General features: G+C 42.4%; 1 protein-coding gene across 3 annotated transcripts in view; it reads left to right on the forward strand.

The window, feature by feature from the left end:
* LOC126457204 (aurora kinase A-A-like) overlaps positions 1-25,402 on the forward strand; it is a 161,430-nt gene that overhangs the window by 131,429 nt on the left and 4,599 nt on the right. For all 3 annotated transcript variants that reach the window (XR_007585447.1, XR_007585449.1, XM_050093303.1), the window contains one exon: positions 4,009-4,085. Coding sequence is in view for 1 of the 3 variants with exons in the window: in XM_050093303.1 (XP_049949260.1) it covers positions 4,009-4,085 (77 nt within the window). In the remaining 2 variants the exon portion in view is untranslated. The remainder of the gene's footprint in view (positions 1-4,008; positions 4,086-25,402) is intronic.

The raw sequence follows: 25,402 nt of genomic DNA on the forward strand, positions 1-25,402 counted from the left end.
GTCTGGATGATTGACTGATCTGGCCTTGTAACACTAACCAGAACGGCCTTGCTGTGCTGGTACTGCGAACGGCTGAAAGCAAGGGGAAACTACGGCCGTAATTTTTCCCGAGGGCATGCAGCTTTACTGTATGGTTAAATGATGATAGCGTCCTCTTGGGTAAAATATTCCGGAGGTAAAATAGTCCCCCATTCGGATCGCCGGGCGGGGACTACTGAAGAGGATGTCGTTATCAGGAGAAAGAAAAGTGGCGTTCTACGGATCGGAGCGTGGAATGTCAGATCCCTTAATCGGGCAGGTAGGTTAGAAAATTTAAAAAGGGAAATGGATAGGTTGAAGTTAGGTATAGTGGGAATTAGCGAAGTTCGGTGGCAGGAGGAACAAGACGTTTGGTCAGGTGACTACAGGGTTATAAATACAAAATCAAATAGGGGTAATGCAGGAGTAGGTTTAATAGTGAATAGGAAAACAGGAATGCGGGTAAGCTACTACAAACAGCATAGTGAACGCATTACTGTGGCAAAGATAGATACGAAGCCCACGCCTACTACAGTAGTACAAGTTTATATGCCAACTAGCTCTGCAGATGACGAAGAAATTGAAGAAATGTGTGATGAAATAAAAGAAATTATTCAGATAGTGAAGGGTGACGAAAATTTAATAGTCATGGGTGACTGGAATTCGGTAGTAGGAAAAGGGAGAGAAGGAAATGTATTGGTGAATATGGATTGGGGCTAAGAAATGAAAGAGGAAGCCGCCTGGTAGAATTTTGCACAGAGCACAAGTTAATGGAGATACTAAAACGTGTCAGATAGATTATATAATGGTAAGACAGAGATTTAGGAACCAGGTTTTAAATTGTAATACATTTCCAGGAGCGGATGTGGACTCTGACCACAATCTATTGGTTATGATCTGTAGATTAAAACTGAAGAAACTGCAAAAATGTGGGAATTTAAGATGGGACCTGGATAAACTGACTAAACCAGAGGTTGTACAGAGTTTCAGGGAGAGCATAAGGGAGCAATTGACAGGAATGGGGGAAAGAAATACAGTAGAAGAAGAATGGGTTGCTCTGAGGGATGAAGTAGTGAAGGCAGCAGAGGATCAAGTACACGTAAAAAGACGAGGGCTAATAGAAATGCTTGGGTAACAGAAAAGATATTGAATTTAATTGGTGAAAGGAGAAAATACAAAAATGCAGTAAATGAAGCAGGCAAAAAGGAATACGAATGTCTCAAAAATGAGATCGACAGGAAGTGCAAAATGGCTAAGCAGGCATGGCTAGAGGACAAATGTAAGGATGTAGAGGCTTGTCTCACTAGGGGTAAGATAGATACTGCCTACAGGAAAATTAAAGAGACCTTTGGAGAAAAGAGAACCACTTGTATGAATGTCAAGAGCTCAGATGGCAACCCAGTTCTAAGCAAAGAAGGGAAGGCAGAAAGGTGGAAGGAGTATATTGAGGGTCTATACAAGGGCGATGTAATTGAGGACAATACTATGGAAATGGAAGAGGATGTAGATGAAGATGAAATGGGAGATAAGATACTGCGTGAAGAGTTTGACAGAGCACTGAAAGACCTGAGTCGAAACAAGGATCCCGGAGTAGACAACATTCCATTAGAACTACTGACGGCCTTGATAGAGCCAGTCCTGACAAAACTCTACCATCTGGTGAGCAAGATGTATGAAACAGGCGAAATACCCTCAGACTTCAAGAAGAATATAATAATTCCAATCCCAAAGAAAGCAGGTGATGACAGATGTGACAATTACCAAACTATCAGCTTAATAAGTAACAGCTGCAAAATACTAACGCGAATTCGTTACAGACGAATGGAAAAAACTAGTAGAAGCCGACCTCGGGGAAGATCAGTTTGGATTTCGTAGAAATGTTGGAACACGTGAGGCAATAGTGACCCTACGACTTATCTTAGAAGCTAGATTAAGGAAAGGCAAACCTACATTTCTAGCACTTGTAAACTTAGAGAAAGCATTTGACAATTTTGACTGGAATACTCTTTCAAATTCTGAAGGTGGCAGGGGTAAAATACAGGGAGCGAAAGGCTGTTTACAATTTGTACAGAAAGCAGATGGCAGTTATAAGAATCGAGGGACATGAAAGGGAAGAAGTGGTTGGGAAGGGAGCGAGACAGGGTTGTAGCCTCTCCCCGATGTTATTCAATCTGTATATTGAGCATGCAGTAAAGGAAACAAAAGAAAAATTCGGAGTAGGTATTAAAATCCATGGAGAAGAAATAAAAACTTTGAGGTTCGCCGATGACATTGTAATTCTGTCAGAAACAGCAAAGGACCTGGAAGAGCAGTTGAACGGAATGGACAGTGTCTTGAAAGGAGGATATAAGATGAACATCAACAAAAGCAAAACGAGGCTAATGGAATGAAGCTGAAATAAGTCGGCTGATGCCGAGGGAATTAGATTGGGAAATGAGATACTTAAAGTAGTAAATGAGTTTTGCTATTTGGGGAGCAAAATAACTGATGATGGTCGAAGTAGAGAGGATATAAAATGTAGACTGTCAATGGCAAGGCAAGCATTTCTGAAGAAGGGAAATTTGTTAACATCGAGTGTTTTTAAGTGCCAGGAAGTCGTTTCTGAAAGTATTTGTTTGGAGTGTAGCCATATATGGAAGTGAAACGTGGACGATAAATAGTTTAGTCAAGAAGAGAATAGAAGCACATCCTAAGGCCGGAGCAATTCGGCTTTAGGAATCACCACTCGACAACACAATAACTCCACGCGTAGTCGAACGTATAACACGCGGGCACAGCATGATCAAAGCCACAGGGACCGTGTTCCTGGACATCGAAAAGGCTTTCGACCGTCTCTGGCACAACGGACTCATAAGCAAACTAAGCGAAGCTGGTTTCCCGGACGGACTCGTACGTCTCATACACTCATATCTCACGAACAGATGTTTCAACACTAACGTGCAGGACAAACAATCAGCATAACATGATATCCAAGCTGGAGTACCCCAAGGAAGCATCCTAGGGCCCATCTTGTTTAACCTGTACATTAGTGACTTCCCAGCAACACAAAACGCGACGTTAGCCATCTACGCGGATGACACCGCCATCCTTGCACAAGATTGGAATCCGTCGTACATCAGTTCACGAATACAGACAGCACTCAGAACAGCTGAGCCTTGGTTGGAGCGATGGCGTATTAAAGTAAACGTCGACAAGTGCGAAGCAATTCTGTTCACGCGTAGACCGAAGCTACTGCGCAAACATCAACACTGTAGACCGATAACACTACATACACGCCCAATACGTTTCCGAGAGAAAGTCAGATACCTAGATGTCTGGCTGGACCGGAAACTTACATGGGGGGACCACATCGAGTACGTTGCCAACAGAGCGCACGCGAGGCTCAATCAGCTCTACCCAATGCTCGACTGGGAAGCACACTGAATAGGATGGTGTCGAGGTCCATATACATGAATCTGATTAGACCTCTGATGACGTACGCAGCTCCCGTCTGGGGCAGCTCCTACACGACTGCGCCGCCTGCAGATCATAGAGAACAAAGTGCTACGAATCATTAGCAACGCTCCACGCTACACACGCACCGTGGATCTTCACCACGAATACCGCCTTGATACCCTCAAGGAAGTATTCAAAAAACACGACTATACAGGAACTCGAGACACTCGAACAATCCTTTCATTCTCACTCTGGGAAACTACGACCACAACCATAGGTGGAAGCACAAGCGGCCAAAGACAGTACTAGCTAGGGCATAGCCACCTATGGTAAACTAACATACACAAACAAGCGATAAAAGTCGGTAAGCCCCTGCTTATCACCAACTCTGACTGGTAATTACCAGTTGCTATTAGAGACGACCAACAGGCCACCGCAGGGACACCGACGAGCTCGCCCACTGACGCACAAACAAACCGCCAACATTACCTTACACTGTGCATCCGATACATGACCTATTGGACACAAGAACGATAATAAACCTAACTGTTGCAGGTTGCTGATGCTGAACGAGAGCTCTACACCGGCACACAGCGCCAGCCTCCGAGCAACACAGCCGCACAACGTCAAAGGTATCGACATGCATGATACCCGCTACTAACAAAGCCTACCCGTGCACGACCTATCGCAGGCAGCAAGACATCCGCTACTGCTCTTACCACCCGACCTAACTACCGCAGAGGTTTTTCTCCCCCTTGGCTCTTGCCTTGACACTTTTTTTCCTCTTCCCTTCAAACCGCTGCCCTTCGTTCGACTTCGACCCAATCTATCTCCAGATGGGCGCGTATTAATGGTTAACCTTAACCAGACGTACGCAAACATCGCAGTACCCACATCCTGCGACACCTCACTTTAGTGAATACTAACCCTTATGCAGAGATGGCAGTAGACTTATTGAGTTGGCCATCATGCCGGTGTGGGCGTCGAGGGGCTCCACCTAAAAAAAAAAAAGAGAGAGAGAATAGAAGCTTTCGAAATGTGCTGCTACAGACGAATGCTGAAGATTAGATGGGTAGATCGCATAACTAACGAGGAGGTATTGAATAGAATTGGAGAGAAGAGAAATTTGTGGCACAACTTGACTAGAAGATGGGATCGGTTGGTAGGGCATATTCTGAGGCATCAAGGGATGATCAATTTACTATTGGAGGGTAAAAATCGTAGAGGGAGACCAATAGATGAATAAACTAAAATAGATTCAGAAGGTTGTAGGTTGCAGTAGGTACTGGGAGATGAAGAAGCTTGCACAGGATAGAGTATCATGGAGAGCTGCATCAAACTAGTCTCGGGACTGAAGACCACAACAACAATGGCGAAATCCACGTCCACATTCAGGGGTCTGTGAAAGATCCTCCACTTACTTCCCATTATCCCGAGCATGCACTCTACAAAACGTCTTGCTCGAGAATGATGATAGTTGAATACTTTTTTGTATCAAGTTGCAGACCTATGTATGGACACACAGTTCTGTGTGACTGCGAAAATGCGTGATCAGCAACAAATTCGTAAGGCACTGGCGTTTTGTTTATGCCTGAAGTGTGTTTGTCTTTCGGAATGTCCAAGTTATTAGACAGTATTCGCTTATAGAACACTGATTGTTGAAATATCATTGAGTCGGCACATTCACCATACGATCCCACATCTACACATTTGTGGTTTGCATCAAAAAACAGCCATTAGTACAGTAGAGAAATATTTCTTATAGTTGAAGAACTTTGATGCAATGTTTGCTGGTTTCACTAGTCGCACATGCTTTCAATCAACGGCGCCGAGACAGTTTGGGAAATTGGCCTTAGTTTCAAAATCTTTTGCTATTTGCAACCAGTCATTTTTGGTCGCTTCTGACGAACATTCATCTTTTAAGATAATCCAGATAGATTAACATACTCTTTTTACAATTTCTCTGATTGTTGTCACTCCAAGTCGGAAAATATGATGCAAATCAACGAACTAATTTCCAGTTGCCAGATGTCTGAAACGGAGAAATTACTAAATTATTTCACACTTTTGCGAGATAGGTTAGTTTTAAGGCAACCTTTTTCTGAACAAAATGTGTTGATATATTTTTCTAAGATAATCTAATAAACAGAACTGTTTTAAACATTTTCTTTAAATTAACGTATATCCCACCTATTACATACGGTACGCAGAAACCGATCTAACATATCACTTCTGGTACCTTCCCTGTACAAAGAAGAGACATTATTGGTAGCTAAGATAATATTTTATTTTTACAGGTATATGGTTACAGAGGAAATGGCGTAACATTAAAGATTCAGACACCCGAGAAAAACGGAGATTAACTAGTAAAAGTGGTTCTGCAGCTGTGAGAAAGACGCCATATCTATATTTTAATCTCCTATCATTTCTACATATTACCACTTCACTGTCGCATACACACAGCAGCGTGTCACCTGAGAATCAGGCCACAGCAGAAAGCGAAGTTCAAAGTGGGCCATACCAGGCTAGGGAGCTCGGTAAGAAAAGGAGAGCAGAAGGCGAAATTGGAAGACAAGTAATCGATATTCTGCAAAAATCTGCAGAAGCCAGGCAGCAACTGGACACACAAATGATGACAGATGAGGAGAGGATTTTTTCTTGTCTTTGGTCAGTGACTTCAAAAAAAAAAAAAAAAAAAAATATTGAAGTTGCCTGTAAAACGACGAATCTTAAGTATTATTGAAGAAGCTCAACCGCATCCTAACTGTCAAACACATCTTCCTGTGAACATTATCCAGCGTACATTTTTCACCGTCCACAATCGTCAACTGGATATTCCTCACATCACCAGCCTCTATCTACATCGTTATCTTGTGATGGAACAGGATATTATCAGGAGACCTATCCCACACAACCTCCTCATCCTCCTCCTCCTCCTCCTTCACAGAATAATAATTCAGCACAGTCTCCACCAGAAACCATCGATGACGGCAGTATTGATAATCGTTTTATATCCCCACTACTTACCTGTTTCGGTGAATCATCAAGTTAATTTTACTTACTACATAATGTAACAGTAATAATTTCATTATTCTTAAAATTTTTCTTTAATGAAACTTACCGTAATGTGATTAGCAATTTATCTTCATTTCCTATGCATAGTTGCATTGCTGTGTCTGTACCTCTTATGCTGTCTCCAATTTTCTTCAACATTTCATCAAAAGTTTTTATGGACATTATAGTGAAATTGAAAAATATATCTTCGTGTTCACGGAGTTCACAAAAAAAAAAAACAGACAACCATTCTGAAACTTCCTGGCAGATTAAATCTGTGTGCCCGACCGAGACTTGAACTCGGGACCTTTGCCTTTCGCGGGCAAGTGCTCTACCGTCTGAGCTACCGAAGCACGACTCACGCCCGGTCCTCACAGCTTTACTTCTGCCAGTATCTCGTCTCCTACCTTCCAAACTCTTCGCGAAAAACCTTGACGTGACGTGGTGGTACCTTTATGCCTGTGTAAATGCCACCGTTTGAAATGCATTGTGGGAATATTGATGTGACAGCTACAGTGAATTGGCCCTTGGTTGACGAAGTCAGCAATACGAAAGCTGTTAGTGGTGTCAGATTTATCGCCAGATTAACCCATTTGAAAATATCTCCACTGATATGACTTATAGTATCCACGTATTTACGTTGTCGCTGGTTAAAGTTGACAACTGGTACCAAATATTCCTCTTCATCCCATAACATCAAGCAGGAAAGTAGACCACTGCAAACACATCTTCACACGCCAAGAAGTGATAAAATTATTTGTCAATATGCCATCAACTTTCGAATACGTGTGAAGGAAAATCAAGAAACATGCAGCAACGGGAGTGTTATCCACAGTTATACAGACGGTACAAATAAAACATAGACTTACCAAGCTGTCGACTCTCCAATGACATGGGACAAATTTCCAGCAGTGGCTATGAAAATGTTCAATCATCTAAATACTGAGATGTACGAAAAAGTCACAAAATCGACGTCAAAAACCACTGTACAGTTTGAATGAGCGATTACACAGTGAACCAGCAAATTTCAATGCCTAAACAATTCTTTACTCTTTGAAATTAATTACTGGTTAGTGTAATTCTCACTCTGTATGTTATTCGGTATTACACTGCTCTTATGCTAATTTGTTATTGTGTTAAAACACCTTTGCAATTTTAAGTTCGTAAAGATTCTGTCTGCACAAATATATGTGCTCGTTACATCGGCGCAGACATATTGTTGTGTATGCACAGGATATTTGCACAGATATAAGATGTGCGAAAAGCTGAAAGTTGAAGTTGGAGGTTTGAACAAAACTGCTCCGAATAACATCGCTTTGGTTCACTCCGAGACGCCTGGATACTTCCCTTGTTGAGAGCCCTTCCTGGCACAAAGTAACAATGCTGATACAATCGAACCGCGGTGTTGACCGTCTAGGCTTGGTTGAACTACAGACAACACGAGCCGTGTGCCTCCTTCCTGGTGGAATGACTGGAACTGATCGGCTGTCGCTCCCCCTCAGTCTAATAGGCGCTGCTCATGGATGGTTGTTTACATCTTTGGTCGGGTTTAGTGACATCTCTGAACAGTCAAATGGACTGTGTCTGTGATACAATACAATATCCACAGTCAACGTCTATCTTCAGGAGATCTGGGAACCAGGGTGATGCAAAACTTTTGTGATGTGTGTAAATATAAGTGTAAGTTAGTACTTACTGATGCTGCCTGTCTGCAGTTTAACCTTGTACAGAAGTGAAACACAGGCAATAAACAGTTCACACAAGAATGTTTTGAAATGTGGTGTGCTGAATATTAGTTTGGTACATTGGGTAACTAATGAAGTTACTGTGAACTGAATGGGAGAAAGAAACTTGTGGCACAGCTTGAGAAGGGTGAGTTGATAAGACACATCCTGATGCACGAAGGAATGGTCCACTTGGTCATGGAGGCATGTGTAGGTAGTAAAATTTATAGAGGGCGATCAAGGCTTGACTACAGTAAACAGCTTCAAGTGGATATTAGCTGCAGTAGCTACCTGGAGGAGAAGAGGCTCGCCCAGGGTAATCTAGTTTGGAGCAGTGGATGAAACCAGTCTTCTGGCAAGACGTCAACAGTGCACAAATACTTTAGTTTCTCAGCACAGATTCTTTCAATCTCTCCACTTCCCTTGGAATTCGTAAGCAAATATCCTTGTACTACTGCTGCTGATCTTATCTTTGTGTTTATCGTGGCTAAAATAATGTGTTCGCTATGCTGTTCATAGCAGTTCACCCACTTTCCTAGTTTCTTATTCAGTATTAGATTTAGTCCTTCATGACCTCTTTTTGTCGTGAGTCCGAGGCGCTTGTTTGTGTTTTTATACTTGGCTGTCTCTGCCCGGTTTTATGGACACATATTCGCTATTTGTGAAGGATGTGTATTAAATTTCAAATTTTGTTGTCTACTTGCCACGTTACGAGCAGCGTGGCTGGCTTGCTGTGTGCGCAATACGCGCTTTGTCATATCATTCTATAAAGTATTGCCCTGACTCTTTTATGTCATGTTTGGCAACATTCTTTGAAGTGTCTTGCGTTTTATTAGTGTTAAAGGTACTTACGTATAAGGTTAACTGTAAAATATGTGCCTCAAATATTATCTAGTGTCTTGTATTTAATGAAAATGTGTTTATTCAGTTTTTGCCGTTGATGTTTTTGGCATTTTATTACACTGTTGTTCAGCGATTAGTGCTTGGGCAGTTGACTTTACTTATTGGCCTCCAGTATTTTGTTAGAATACTGTTTAACGCTTTGGGTGCTCGTCGAACCTATTCGTGCATTGGTTTTATATATTTAACTAGAATAGTGTTTAATTCTGTCTGCATGCACGTTTTAGAGCAAGAATAGCCATTATTTAATGCATTGTTGATTGGGGACCTCGTTGTATGCTTTACTCATCTGACGACATTAACCAAACGATTTTGTAATATACCCGTTGAAAAGGTACCTGTTTTGCTAAGACAGCTGGTCAGCTCATTAAAATACTGTAAGTCCGCATTACTAGTCATTTGCTATTGTCCGAAACAGCCCCTGTGTGATAATAACCTTTTCAGTTGTTTATTTACGGTTACTACCCACCGGGCTTAGTTGGTTCCGTCTGTACATATACACTACGTGATCAATGGTATCCGCACACCCCCAAAATATATGTTTTTCATATTAGGTGCATTGTGCTGCCACCTACTGCCAGGTACTCAATGTCAGCGGCCACAGTAGTCATTAGACATCGTGAGAGAGCGGAATGGAGCACTCCGCAGAACTTCGAACGTGGTCAGGTGATTGGGTGTCATTTATATCATACGTATGTACACGAAATTTCCACACTCCTAAACATCCTTAAGTGCACTGTTTCCGATGTGATAGTGAAGTGGAAACTTGAAGGGACACCTACAGCACAAAAACGTACAGGCCGATCTCGTCTGTTGACTGACAGAGACCACCTACAGTTGAAGAGGGTCGTAAAGTGTGATAGGCAGACATCTATCCAGACCATCATACTGGAATTACAAACTGCATTAGGATCCAAAGCAAGTACTATGACAGGCGTTAGGTGAGAAAACTTGGATTTCATGGTCGAGCAGCTGCTCATAAGCCACACATCACGCCGGTAAATGCCAAACGACGCCTCGCTTGGTGTGAGGAGTGTAAATGTTGGACGACTGACAGTGGAAAAACGTTGTGTGGAGTGACGAATTACGGTACACAGTGTGGCGATACAATGGCAGGGTGTGGGTATGGCGAATACCTGATGAACGTCATCTGCCAGCTTGAGTAGTGCCAACAGTAAAATTCGGAGGCGGTGGATGTATGGTGTGGTGGTGTTTTTCATGGAGGAGGTTTGCACCCCTTGTTGTTTTGCGTGGCACTATCACAGCACAGGCCCATATTGATATTTTAAGCATCTTCTTGCTTCTCATTGTTGAAGAGCAATGCGGGGATTACGATTGTATCTTTCAACACGATCGAGCACCTGTTCATAACGCCGCATTGTGTTCAGCGATGAATACCGTTTCTGCATCACCCCAGACGACCGTTGTTAAGTGTCGGCCATAGGGGAGGCACAATTATCCATCGTTTTTGAGAGGCAGAGAAGTGTTACTCCTGGCGTTATGGCGCGGGGAACCATCAGGTATTACTTCAGATAAAGTCTGATAGTGACTAAGGGAACTCTGACAACCTGTTGGTACATTAGACATCTTGCCCGCACATGTTACTTCCCATGTGACAGTGTCATGGTGCCTTTTTTCAACAGGACATTGCTTGTCCACACATAATATGTGTCTTTTATGAACTGTGTACATTATGTTGAGATAGTCCTGTGATTAGCAAGATCCCCTGATCTGTCCCCGATGGAACATGTGTGGGGCCAGTTGGTATGTCAACTCCGTCCCAGTTCCAGTATCCGGAATATCAAGGACAAGTTGCAGCTGCTGTGGGCCAGATTGTCTCGGGGGGAGGATACAGTGACTTCATGCCACCGTTTCCAACCGAATCAGTGCATGGGTCCAGGTCAGGGGGTGCAGCATTGTACTGATATGTGGGCTAATACCACCAAGCTCATTATAAATTGGACTCGGTTCTGCTGAAAGCACACTACGTATCCACTCAACCTGTTAAGTATCTTTCTACTTCTGGGTGCTTCACTTTGTCAGACAATGTATGTAGAATGTGTTCTCAGATCATAAATGTTTATTGAAGATATAGATGTGAATTTAGAACAAAGTTAAGAAACGTTCAGTTGCATGAGGCATCTTGTGCTCACCCTTGCTGTGAGATCTGTTGAGCATCCAGTTTAGAGACCAAATACAGTATCCACACATTTATAAATTACTTCGTAGTAACTTTGAACTACAGCACATAATTTACACAGCTGAACGTTTAATTCCCTCGTCAGATATACTACTTCCCTTGTTAATGTAATACACTCTACATGGATACTTAGTGTTTGCTGCTGTGTATAACTGTAGCTGAAATAGCATCGATCAGACTTGACCTGTAGGTCACCAGACATTTTGTACTAAAAATACAGCCCGCCGAGTTAGCCATACGGTCTAACGCACGGCTTTCCGGGTTGGGAAGGAGCGCCTGGTCCCCGGCACGAATCCGCGCAGCGGACTTGTGTCGAGGGCCGGTGAGCCGGCCAGTCTGTGGATGGTTTTTAGACGGTTTTCCACCTGACGCGGCGAATGCTGGCTGGTTCCCCTTATTCCGCATCAGCTAGAGTATGTCGGCGATTATTATACAAACAAGTTCTCCACGTATGCGCACACCACCATTACTCTACCACGCAAACATAGGGGCTACACTTGTCTGGTGGGCGATGTTCCCTGCGGGGGTGCGGGGTGGGTCCACTGGGGGCCGAAACGCACAATAACCCTGAAAGAGTGGTTCGGTGTGGGGCGGTGGAAGGGTGAAGTGGACTGCGGTAGTCGTCGTGGGGTTGTGGACCACTGCGGCTGCGGCGGGGATTGAGCCTCTCCGTCGTTTCTAGGCCCCGGTTCACGTACAATACAATACTAAAAATACACTTTATACTGCGATCAGCAACTTGTAGTGAACTGTTATGCTAGGCGCAAATAGAGACGCGTATAGCGCGTGTGGCGCGACGCAGCGCAGCGCGCGTTTTTCTAACATCACAGGTTCAAATGGGACCGCGCAAATTGCAACGTGACGCGACTGGGACGCGACACGCGCCTGCGCCAGGTCGCGCGGCGTTGTGGTTTAGGCACAGTTTCTCGCGCCGCGCGTCGCGCGTGCCTCGCTAGCACAGTGGGAAATTTAAGGTGGGGAGCGGAAAAGCAGCCCAGCCATATGCTCACATCGGAACGGCGCATATGAGCAGTGGTAGTATTGCCCATACGATAAATTTTGCCTTACTGTGTACTAAATTTTATTGCCTTTGGGTAGTGTTTCGTTCTTCCCCATTTAAACGCCCCAGTTTTCTTCGTTAGTACATTATACTTTTCTGTTATTTATATCTGTATAGTTTTGTTTTTCTTCTGTCAAGAAAAATTCATACTTCAGTAACTGATGAGCCATTGGCCGCTGGAATTGTATCATAATATGCCTCCGCGATGTTTTCAGATCGCAAGAAGAGACAGTGGGTAGCGAATAAGGAAGCAAGGAATGTTATAAAATCATGTGATTAAGAATCAAGGCAGGAAAGTAAAACAAGGTTATCTTCTCACTACCTAGTATGCTGGCGTATCTGTACGATCTGTTACAAAAATTTAGAAAGGGATAATCTCCTCAGTTGTGATCCCTTCGTGCTCCTGGTAAAAAGTGTCCAAGAAGTATAGAAGTCTCACTGTGATTACTCTGATATGGACGCAATAATGTAATACGACACACTGTACTACATGCATGTGAACATCAAATTTCCACTGCAAGCTAGAAACAGTCGAAAAGCACTCACAAATAACGTTTTAATTGGTTCGCCGTGATGAGAAAAAGCATTTCAATTGTTGCATGCACATTATCAGCATTAATAAACTAATTATACAACAGGTTACACAAATGAAGAAAATGGTCGGTATTATTACGAAAGTAGGAATATCCTAAAAGAATGTTACGATTAGATATATTTAATTTGTTGAAATGAACAGCTGACAAAGGGAGATACACTTTCATGACAATGTTTTTCGAACTCCAACTCACAAGGCACACATGGCTAGCTTCTGCATTCCTGTCGCGCGCATTATCCTCCGCTGCTGACAATACACTGACCATTGTGTTGTGCGACAGATCAGTTGTATTTTTTTCTAAATAACAACTATTTTATACGCAATCACACATTGTCAGTTTGTCAAGCCGTAGGTGAGTAACCAGTATCTGGCATGTGCCTATCATTCCGCCTGAAGCAACGCTCGTTATTATTTTAACACTGCTCAGATCAAGAGAAGGAATAAAATCCTTTGGTAAGTTTCCATTCCAGTCGCTCAGGGTTATGGGGATTCCATCAAAATTCCAACAGAATTCGCAATCTATTTTTGTGTGAGTTGTTAACCTTTTCTCATTCGAAGAAGCATCACCGTTTGTGAGTAACGGCCACATTTCTCTTGGTGACTGGTTTAATTGTACTTCCTTTGTCACAGTGTAATTTGTCAAACTCATCTCACAGCAGCTATTGAGACAGAATTCCGAAATGGAGTGCCTCATTAAACAAGTAATTGGCAATCACAGTGCTCCAAAGCTTACGAAAAATATCATAGTGTCGGTTTGCAATAACATACAAGAAGAGATTTCATATTTATTTTCATTCTAGGAAGCTCCTGTTTCGCTAGCTGTCGATAACTCTTAAAAAATTACAGTCACTGGAGTGAAATAAATAAAAAGGGGAGTAAAAGTACTGATATATTGCCATAGATAAGAAAGTTCCGCGTGTGAAAGAATTGACAAAATACTCTCCTCCTTGTGTGCTATCATTCGCCAAACTTTCGTTTCGATGTCTCGAACGGTTTAGGAGATACGAGAGATGTTGCGAGTATTTCACTCTCGCGGGCGTGAGATCGGAAGTGAGCGCGCTACATGGGATCCATTTTCTTGAGATCGGAGGCAGATATAGACCTCCTCCCAAGTCTAAACAAAAATTCAGGATGTTAGCTAAATTTCATACGCAGCAACATATGGTGTAATACGCATCAAACGCAAAATCATAGCGACCCCTAATTTTCGTTTCCAACTTTTTGAGTTTTGCGTAGTGGCTTACTAAAATGTGTACATCACAATAAGATTGGTCATTAGCGAGGTGATGGGCACTTCGCCACGAAGCTGACATATAACGCTACAGGTAAGGCAAAAATCATATATTTTCCGTGAATAGTTTCTGTAAAATCGTTTGAGAAAGATAACAGGTTGCGCTCGCTTCCGTTCTGTCAGCGCACAGCGTCGCCAGTCGGCGCGTGCGAAGTATGGTGTACACGTCGCAATATGCGCTGGACCCGCGTGACCCGTGCGGCACGCGCTGTAGTGTCGTATCACGTCACACGTGCTATACTCGTCTCAATTTGCGCCTAGCCTTACAGACAGTGTGTCCCATTTTCTGACTGTCGGACCTTACAAACACATTAACATTTCAGAAAAGTAAAACACAAAAAATAAATGTATGACAAATTAACGTTCATACTTCTGGTTATGTTTGTAGTGATACACAAATGATTAAGCTTAAAAAATTGCGTGATGTCTTTAAGCCCACGTGTTACGGAGGCTCCGTATGCTGCAATCAGAGCCATTAAATTTAGTGGTGTGGCGTCAGTGAACCTCTATGTGATCGTGGCAGTCCTCCTCCAAGTGACTTATATATGCGTCCAAAAAGCAGAACTGCTTGCTGGACGTCCATTAGCAACCTCCTTATTCAATGAAAGGACATAATTTAGTTCCAATATGATCGATGCAGAGGAATTACGAGCAACGTTCCAACTTACTGTAAATCACACTCTGGAGGGGTTGGGCAAAAATATGGGATACTGCGAGAAATGCATGCTTGAACAAAATTGCAGCTGTTAGCCAAACCTGCAGGTTGCGCTGCTTTCTTTGACCACAAACGGTACCTTTGCATTGTTCTCAATGTTCTGCCAGTGGTAGGCGTAGTCAGAAAAGTGTTCTTTGCAGTTTGGAGTGCATTATGTAGGAGATAACAGAATTTGAACATAGGAAAATTGTTGGTGCTTCCTTAACCAAAGTCTCCAAAGTGTCGAAGAGGTAACCTATCGGGCACTTACACCACATACAGGGAAAACAGAGAAACGTCATTCACTAAGCAACAACACGGATTGCGGTGTGTGTCGAGAGGCTGTGACGGACGGTCATTGAAGAGGATTTTGGTGAAAATAGAACGACGACAGCTGCAAAAGTCACTGCAGAACTGAATGTTGCATTCGCGAATCCTGTCAGCACCAAAACAACATGAAGGGCGCGGCATAAGCATGGAATTGCGGGGCGAGCTGGAATAAAGGGAAACATGGTGCCGAAGTCATAAAAACTGGACTATGGATTAACTGAAGAAAGTCATTTCGTCAGGTTAGTCTTGTTTCTCACTGTCTCCAACTTTTGGCCGAGTTCACGATCCCGTAGTGAGACACGGCGATAGCCAGGGTTTTGTGATGATTTGGGCAAGCGTATCATGGTGTTCCATGGGCCCTATGGTTATTGTGCAAGGTCGCATTATTGCCAAGATTTATGTGGACATTTTGGCTGATCAGGTCCATCCTCAATTGTGATGCTGTGTTCCAAGACGACAGAGTCACTGATCAAACGGATTGAATCGTCCAGCAGCAGCTTTGTGGGTATGAAGATGAATTACCGTGTCTCCCCCGGCCACCATAGTCACCAGATCTCAGTATTACCGAGCCTTTGTGTTCTATTTTGAAGAGAAGGGTGATCGCTATTTACCCCTATCATCGTTGCCTGAACTTGCCACAATTTTCAGGAACAGTAGTGTACGATTCCTCTGAAGACGACACAGGACCTGTATTTATCCATTCCCAGGCGACTGGAAGCTTTTTCGAATACCAACAATTATCGTACACCGTATTATGTATAGAAAAGTGTTGTGTTTGTAGTGTTTCCTTACTATTGTCCATCCCCAGTATATACCACTGCTGTTTCTTCGCCTGACAAAGCAATTTTTATTTCTCACTTTCCTTTTTTAGAGAGTGCCACTCGCAGATTATCGTTGTATGTAACTATTATTAAGTTTTTTCGCATTATTAAGTGTTTGTCATTTCTAATAAAAAGTTCATCTTAAAGTTTAAACCCATTTAGCACATCAAACACACGCGCTTTTTCTGTAATTGCTTGTGTTGGCGTCTATTATACAACTTCATAGCAAGTAGCGAGACATTCACACCGTTTCCTATCACCTGTACGGTGAGATTGAATGTACAGAAGCCGGCCGAAGTGGCCGTGCGGTTAAAGGCGCTGCAGTCTGGAACCGCAAGACCGCTACGGTCGCAGGTTCGAATCCTGCCTCGGGCATGGATGTTTGTGATGTCCTTAGGTTAGTTAGGTTTAACTAGTTCTAAGTTCTAGGGGACTAATGACCTCAGCAGTTGAGTCCCATAGTGCTCAGAGCCATTTGAACCAATGTACAGAATAATTTTTTAAGCTCGAACTTTGGTCACAACGAGGGTTTTGCAAACATATGCTAGAAATTAGAGGACCTTAGCAAGTTTGTAGAAGCGAACATCAGGTGTGAGCAAATCTTTGTAGCAGTATGTGATCGAGTAACATGAAGCAAATGACTAACAATTTGTTGGACATTCTTTTTCTAGAATACTAAACCTTTCACGCTAAGGCAAAGAGATATCTTCAATATGTTATGCTTTTGACGCAATGCAGATCAATCGACTCTGTCATAGACAAACATGTTATTATGAAAAAGGTACATTCTCCCAGAAGCACAGGGGGAAAAAATCGAGAACAGAGTGATATGAAATACGTGAGTGAACAATCGCTTATTATACATGTATATACGAGAAGATGCGTATTTGGAGTCTCCGTAGCCCTTCCAGCACGAGAGAAATACGTAGCAATATTGTTGTTCGTCTCTTGTATGGTGTTACGGCTTCTTTCATGATTACAGCTGCTTTCTGATCGAAGATGATGTGGGTAATAGCAGCATCAAATATGTTTCTCTATTCCTGTCGGTGTATCTTCAGCTCAAAGTAACTTAATGTGAGAATACGTTTTCTGTTACCTTAACCAGTGTTCACTCAGCACCATGTTACCTGAAGTCGTGCGGTCAGTATTGCGTCCTGTTTTCCTACATTTCTCCGGAAGACTGATTTTCCCCAAGGTCAGATTCGAAAAGTTTTCCTATTCTTCAGTAAACGATTCGTGTCATTGTTTTGTAACCAAGACTTGTTAAACTGATGATTTGATAATACACACATAAAAAAATGTTTTGCATCGCCTTGGTTCAGAGTTCCGGAACCTGTACAGAAAATTGGAACAGAGATCAACATAAACATCATTTCCGCCCTTTTTATTCCTCTTGAAAACCACACACTGCATGTTGTACCACAATAAAGCGAGACCTTCAGAGGTTTTGGTCCAGATTGCTGTACACACCAGTACCTCTAATACCCTGTAGCACGTCCTCTTGCATTGATGGATGTCTGTATTCGTCGTGGCATACTATCCACAAGTTCATCAAGGCACTTTTGCTACGGCGATTCGGCGTAGATCCCACAGAGTGGTTGGTGGGTCACGTCGTCCATAAACAGCCTTTTTCAATTTATCCTGTGACCACTCTTGAAATTCGACAGAGGGCGTCCTTTATCATTTTCACAATGTGGAAGATGTTGAAAACTGATCCATGACTGGTTTTATTTTTCCCTTATCGGCTAAATTCTAACAGGCCGGTTTTTGAGCATCACTTTACTTATGATTGTTAGTTCTTCATAGAGAGATTGTCTGCCACTTCATTCTTCGTCGTTCAAATATGCATGACAACACTAGAAGCGTCTGGGGCACGTAATCACTGTGTCATAAGATGGTCCATCGTTGCCGTTCACTTCCACCAACTCAGCATGGATTATTGGTGATTTTATACTTTTTTTACAGTTCTATTCGGGCTTTTGAATTTCTATAGCTTATTTGTGCAGCCTAGCAATTTTAGTAATTGGAACTTGTTAAAACTTCGAAGTCTTTATAGCCTCTGAGGATGTCGCCAGCATTAGGAGACGAAAAGACACAGAAACATGGCTTGAACAACGACGTAATGCCCATACCACTAAAAACACCAAGGCTATAAATACCGTCCGTGAAAGCCTAAATTGTATGACCAGTATGGATTGCAGCAGCGTTGTTACCCTCCAAATGCACAAAGCGAAATACTCCAATTTATGAACGTGTGGCACCAATTTGTTTTGCCGCCTCTAGCTGTGTGCCTATGTACTGTGGCACGGGGGTTTCCTGCAAATAATGAAAAATTAACTATGTGACTTCATTATTTTTGCTAGTTAGTAGTTTAAACTTTATGACTACCCCTCGTATCTTATTTCAGTCATTATTATAACTATTATATTGTTTAGAACAATTTCCCACTTCAGCTTCTTAATTTGTGATACAAGCTAGCAGCTTAAAAATGATATAAAATTAAATAAACAACAGATTATTTGAAAGACCTTAAAAATTACGTACATGTTAATTAATTTGAATCCTGGTGTAAAGTCACCAAATAAAAGACGTATGTTTCATTATCTGAGTCATTAATTAAGTTGATCTTGTGGCAGGCAGAGCAAAAGTTCATCAGAATGACGAATTTAAAAAATAAAGATCTGCAGCACATAATACTTGGCTATACTTTACTATAAATAGTTTATTCCTTGTAGGGACAAGAAATTGAAAGCATATGTCTGTGCTATCTATATCAGGTCGAAACTAAATAAATGATTAACTGAAAAAATATATATCTACATCTAACTATGATAACAGATCTCCACTGGTTTATCTGCAAGGGAAAGAAAGCTTGAAGCATTGATATATTTTTGGTCGCCTCCACAGGTCTCAACTAAATATCGCTCCTATCTCACACAATAGCTTGTGCTGTACGTGGTTAGAGCTTTCTGAACTTACTTTAACGAAATTAAAATTCAAAGAAGATAATTACTTCTTTACTATAGTAGCAGAGAGAGAATTTCACAATAAATTATTTTTAGAATATTCAGGGTGTGGCATAGGCTTAAGATGGTCTCTCTGGTAAAAATGGAAATGTCGTGTGGCTAGGGTCTCCCGTCGGGTAGACCGTTCGCCTGGTGTAGGTCTTTCGATTTGACGCCACTTCTGCGACCTGCGCGTCGATGGGGATGAAATGATGATGATTAGGACAACACAACACCCAGTCCCTGAGCGGAGAAAATCTCCGACCCAGCCGGGAATCGAACCCGGGCCCTTAGGATTGACAGTCTGTCACGCTGACCACTCAGCTGCCGGGGCGGACTGTCTCTCTGGTAATGGATTGTGAGGAAATGTTACTATGATTCCAGTGTAAAAATCACTCATGAGGCCGAAATTAATTCGCATATAGCTATTCATTTAAACAAGAAGCACCGGAGCGGGCACTGATCCGCTCTCATCAACCAGAAATGGAAATAGCATGAACTCTACATAAATCCGCTGCCCAACATTCACAACATAAAATTTCAGTCTCTTGAAGAGAAGTGACACAAAATCATTACGAACATAACTTTAGCGTTCAGTTCACGAGGGCGTGCTGAGAAGTAATGCCTCCGAATTTTTTAATGTGAAAACTCTAAAGCTCTTTAAATGAAACCAACTTTATTTACATTTTGCTTCTTTATTCTTCATGTTTGCGTAAATATTTATCACTATAGTCACGCTGGCGACGAACGCAATTGTCCCAACAAGAGACCGGTTCGTTGATACCGTCACAGTAGAACGTTTGGCTTTGTTGATGGAGTCACAATCTCACGTACTCTCCGAATTCGTTCTTCCAGTTTTCTGAGGGTCTGTTTCCCATGCACCGACATAGTGACGTCACACTCCAGCTTACACACTACAATTCGGAGCTCTCTAGCGGCAGAGGGTTGCAGTTTGCGTCAGCGAAGCGGGAAAATCGACCGAATAATAAGCATGACATTTAATACTTCAACCGATACTGAAAACAGTATAAAAATTCCCCAGGCATTACTTTTCAGCACACCCCCCTAGATTAACTCTTCCAAGCATAGACAGTAGAACTTTCAAATCACATGGCCTTCTAGTACATCAAGTAAAAGAAACTCACAAAGCTCCCTGACGTCAAAGCTACAAATCATTGTCACAAACTAGCCTTTGCGAATAAGGATTCACACTAACTTCCGTTTGAAACAGGCTAGTGTTGGCAAAGGTGCGGAAGGACAAATGTCGATGAGATAAACTGTGAACGGCCCAGGAGATAAACGCATACTGGGCTAGCACTACTGCATCCACAGTTCACAGAGTCTCACACGCCGTTAATTATACACGTACGTGGATCGAAATATATAATGATTGTGTGCGTAGGTCACGCGTACCTGTTTGTCGCATCGGCGCTTATGTCCTAACCACTGCTACCGTCAACTAAAATTTTATTCTGTAATTATGTGTATACTTAGCTGCTTATCAGGGGAGCATGTACATAATGAGGAGCACAGTGTATGATACAGATTCAGAAATGTTCTAGCAGTAAAACACATGAACGTGGGCTCTGTTGCACATATACTGTTTTAGACGTACACTGAAGAGCCAAAGAAATTGGCACACTTGCCTAATATCGTGTAGGGGTCCCGCGAGCAAGCAGAAGTGGCTCGAGGGAATTGACACAATGAATCCTGCAGGGCTGTCCATAAATCCGTAAGAGTACGAGGGTGTGGAAATTTCCTCTGAACAGGACGTTGCAAGGCAGCCCAGATAAGCACAATAATGTTCGTACCTGCGGAGATTGGTGGCCAGTGGAAGTTTTTTAAACTAACAAGAGTGTTCCTGGAGCTACTCTAGCATTTCTGGACGTGTCTGGTGTCGCATTGTCCTGCTGGAATTGCCAAGTCCATGGGAATGCACAATGGACAACAATGGATGCAGGTGATCAGATAGGACGCTTACGTACATGTCACCTGTCAGAGTCGTATCTAGACGTATCGCTCAACTGCACACGCCCCACTCCATTACAGAGCCTCCACCAGCTTGAACAGTTCCCTGCTGACATGCAGCGTCCTTGGACTCATGAAGTTGTCTCCATACCTGTACACATCCATCCTCTCGATGCAATTTGAAACGAGACTCGTCCGAACAGGCAACATGTTTCCAGTCATCAACAGCTCAATGTCGATGTTGACGAGCCCAGGCGAGGCGTAAAGCTTTGTGTCACGCAGACATCCAGGGTACACGAGTACCTTCGGCTCCGAAAGCTCACATCGATTACGTTTCGTTGAATGGTTCGCACGCTGACGCTTGTTGATGGCCCAGCACTGAAATCTGCAGCAGTTTGCGGAAGGGTTGCATTTCTGTCAAGTTGAGGGATTCCCTTCAGTCGTCGTTCGTACCGTTCTTGCAGGATCTTTTTCCGGCTGCAGCGATGTTGGAGATTTGACGTTTTACCGGATTCCTGATATTCACGGTACAATCGTGAAATGGTCGTATAGAAAAATCCCCACTTCATCGCTACCTCGGAGATGCTGTGTCCCATCGCTCGTGCACCACGTTCAAACTCACTTAAATCTTGATACCCTGCCATTGTAGCAGCAGTAACCGATTTAACAACTGCGCCAGCTGCCTGTTTTATTATATAGGCGTTGCCGACCGCAGTGCCGTATTCTTTCTGTTCACATATCTCTGTATTTGAATGCGCATGCATATACCAGTTTCTTTGGCGCCTGAGTGTATAATAGTCGGTAGTTGAATTTAGAACTTCAGCCACAGTGATATATTTGCAGTACACTGAAGTGTGTGCGTGGTAGTCAGTCACGCTGTTCATTTACCAGCTCCTCAATAATTTGAAACTTACTGTTAAGATATTTAATAGTGCTTGCTGTAACTGACACAGGTTTTTGTGATTCATTGGCTCATTCTAAAAGCTACCGATCACATTCGCAAGCACACGCTTCTGTGGCGGCCGCAACGAAGACTCCCTAACAGTCACACTCCGCACTCTTGAGAGAGACTCCTGTCGATTATCAGGTGGGTAGCGATAATACAGTGCATTTACATTCCTCCTGTACTGAAATGTTACCGAATTCTGGAAGAGATCTGCGGAAAACAAGAACACTCAGTCTATCTGGTAATGGGTGGATTGCGTACCTGGTACCCACGAATGATCACTTTGGCATACCACGAAAATTAAGCAAGAATAATGCATTTTTGTCAGTAGAATCCATAAACAAATGTAAGTATACCTACAGTAGAGTCCATCATAAGAAGTATAATCCCATTATTTATCAATTTCCATGTTAACAGCATGACATAAACTAAAAACTAAACTCCTCCCGAACCGGCCATGAAGTCCCAACGGTACTACCGGCCACCGTGTCATCCTCAGCTCGTAGGCGTCACTGATGCGGATATGGAGGATCATGTGGGCGGCACACCGTCTCCCGGCCGTATGTCAGTTTCCGAGACCGAAGCCGTTACTTCTCAATCAAGTAACTCCTCAGTTTGCCTCACGAGGGCTGTGTGCACCCCGCTTGCCAACAACGCTCGGCAGACGGGATGGTCACCCAGTCCGATAGCGCTTAACTTCGGTGATCTGACGGGAACCGGTGTTACCACTGCGGCAAGACCGTTGGCAACAGCGTGATATAAGTGCAATGAAATTTAAGACAAGAGAAGTGAGGAAAAAATCAGTCAGTACCTAACAAAACTCTGTACAATATAATATGGCCTTATTACTATCAATGTAGTGAGTATTGTTCTGAGAGAAAAAGGAAGTGTCAAAGGAAATACTTGTCAATATAAATATTAATTCAATCCCTGCAAGGAAAGAATGGTTACATAAATAATACAGAGCAAGCAGTCGTGTTACATTCCGCTGTTGGTACTTCACACACACACACACACACACACACACACACACACACACACATGTGTGTGTGTGTATGTAAAATGAGACTAGCACGCCATCTCTTGGTCGTTCGCGTATGCAAATTTATGCTGCTCACAGCGCTACACTATTGGGGGTTCATTTACATGGACAAGTGTGACGGGGCTGGTATATAGTAGCACCGCCTGTTTGCAGGTTCAGTCTCAGCAGCCGCTGCTGCAGCATTCCACAGTCGCCACTCATCATGTCGCCATCTCCACCTTGAGGTTATCTCTCCATGGCATACGCGAAGAAATCTTAATAATGCACTATCAATGTAGGTCTATTCCCAGCCTCCACATCACTATAAGCTTTTACCAAGATGTAGTTGCCCTAATAGTGTATGTAACTGAGATAAACAAGAAAAAAATTAAGTTCTTTAGCTTAAGAAAATAGTCAGGTAACCTGTACACATCACACATTTTCATCATTATATGAAAATGAAATAATAGTTTTTTAATTATGTCAGAGAAATGACACGTCAAGTACAACAATATTACGAAAAATTAAGTACAGCCATCTGACTCCCTAAAAACAAGTTCCTATGTCACTCATACTGTGTGTATACACACATAGTGTAGGCAGAAGCCGAACTGCACAAAACGTCATTTAAGTTGCTTTATCTCACATATATCAACAGCAAACATATCACTGCAGTGGTCACGTAAAAATGTTAATATACCGGGTGATCAAAAAGTCAGTATAAATTTAAAAACTTAATAAACCACGGAATAATGTAGATAGAGAGGTAAAAATTGACGCACATGCTTGGAATGACATGGGGTTTTATTAGAACAAAAAAAAAAAAAAATCACCCTATATTGCTAGGCGCGTGAAAGATCTCTTGCGTGCGTCGTTTGGTGATGATCGTGTGCTCAGCCGCCACTTTCGACATGCTTGGCCTCCCAGGTCCCCAGACCTCAGTCCGTGCGATTATTGGCTTTGGGGTTACCTGAAGTCGCAAGTGTATCGTGATCGACCGACATCTCTGGGTATGCTGAAAGACAACATCTGATGCCAATGCCTCACTATAACTCCGGATATGCTTTACAGTGCTGTTCACAACATTATTCCTCGATTACAGCTATTGTTGAGGAATGATGGTGGACATATTGAGCATTTCCTGTAAAGAACATCTTCTCTGCTTTGTCTTACTTTGTTATGCTAATTATTGCTATTCTGATGAGATGAAGCGCCATCTGTCGGAAATTTTTTGAACTTTTGTTTTTTTTTTTTTTTTTTTTTTTTTTTTTTTTTTTTTTTTTTTGGTTCTAATAAAACCCCATGTCATTCCAGGCGTGTGTGTCAATTTGTACCTCTCTATCTACATTATTCCGTGATTTATTCAGCTTCCAAATTTATACTGACTTTTTGATCACCCAGTACTCTTGTATCCTGTTCAGAAAATAGCAGTGCACAAGAAAAAACAAAAGTTCCAAAAAATTATATAAACTGCAGTTTTGTATCACTCTAAATGGCATCTAGAATTAATGAAAATTAGTCATTATGCCATTTCCAGTGATAGAGCTTGATGTTTGCCTCACATTTCCCAGACTGCACAGATTCCAGCTCGATGTTATTCGGACCCTCAATGCTTATAATATTGTATGGGTCCGTGCACTCATAATGAAACTTATGTATCACATTTTCTACCTTACCCAGATGCTTATGAGTGTTAATCAGCACAAGGCCTCCTACTTTATGTTTAATGGGCCATACTATCCTGTCATGAAGTTCCTTTCTCTGATGGAAGTTCACACTTAACCTTCCTATTGCCAACTCTACATTTTCATTTCATGTTCGATCTGTGGCTGGAGAGTTATTTAAAAATTCCGAAAATATGCTTTCAGGTGTTTGATTAAGCAGAATTTCATGTGACGCAAATCGAGTTGAGCTATGTGGCTTCCTTCCATCTACTGTGTTTGTGGTTACAATACCTTCACCCTCTTTCATAATTCACTCTGTAACATTAGAGGCAAGTCAATATTTAGCTATCAACACTTGTTCTACGAGTATGTTGTTCCTTCTTAGCAACTTCTGAATCTCGTCTTCCAATGCATTATGTCTTGACTGCGGGGCTGGGCTTGGCTGTACAAAAAATAGTTCATGTTCTGTCACATATAACATACATTTAGCAATATTTATCATTCCTGGTCGAGAAAACTTGCTTTTGCCTTCTCAGAATTCCTATCAGATTCTTCAATTCTTCCTGGTTTTGCTACTCTAGTGACAGTAGTTTTCATTCCACTACCAGTTAACGGTCTTCTGTGTATGCCTTGCCTTCCCATCTCCGTTTTTTCTTGGATAATACTGCCAAGTCTG

This window comes from Schistocerca serialis, chromosome 2, assembly GCF_023864345.2.
Source record: "Schistocerca serialis cubense isolate TAMUIC-IGC-003099 chromosome 2, iqSchSeri2.2, whole genome shotgun sequence".
In the NCBI taxonomy this organism is placed as follows: Eukaryota; Metazoa; Arthropoda; class Insecta; order Orthoptera; family Acrididae; genus Schistocerca; species Schistocerca serialis.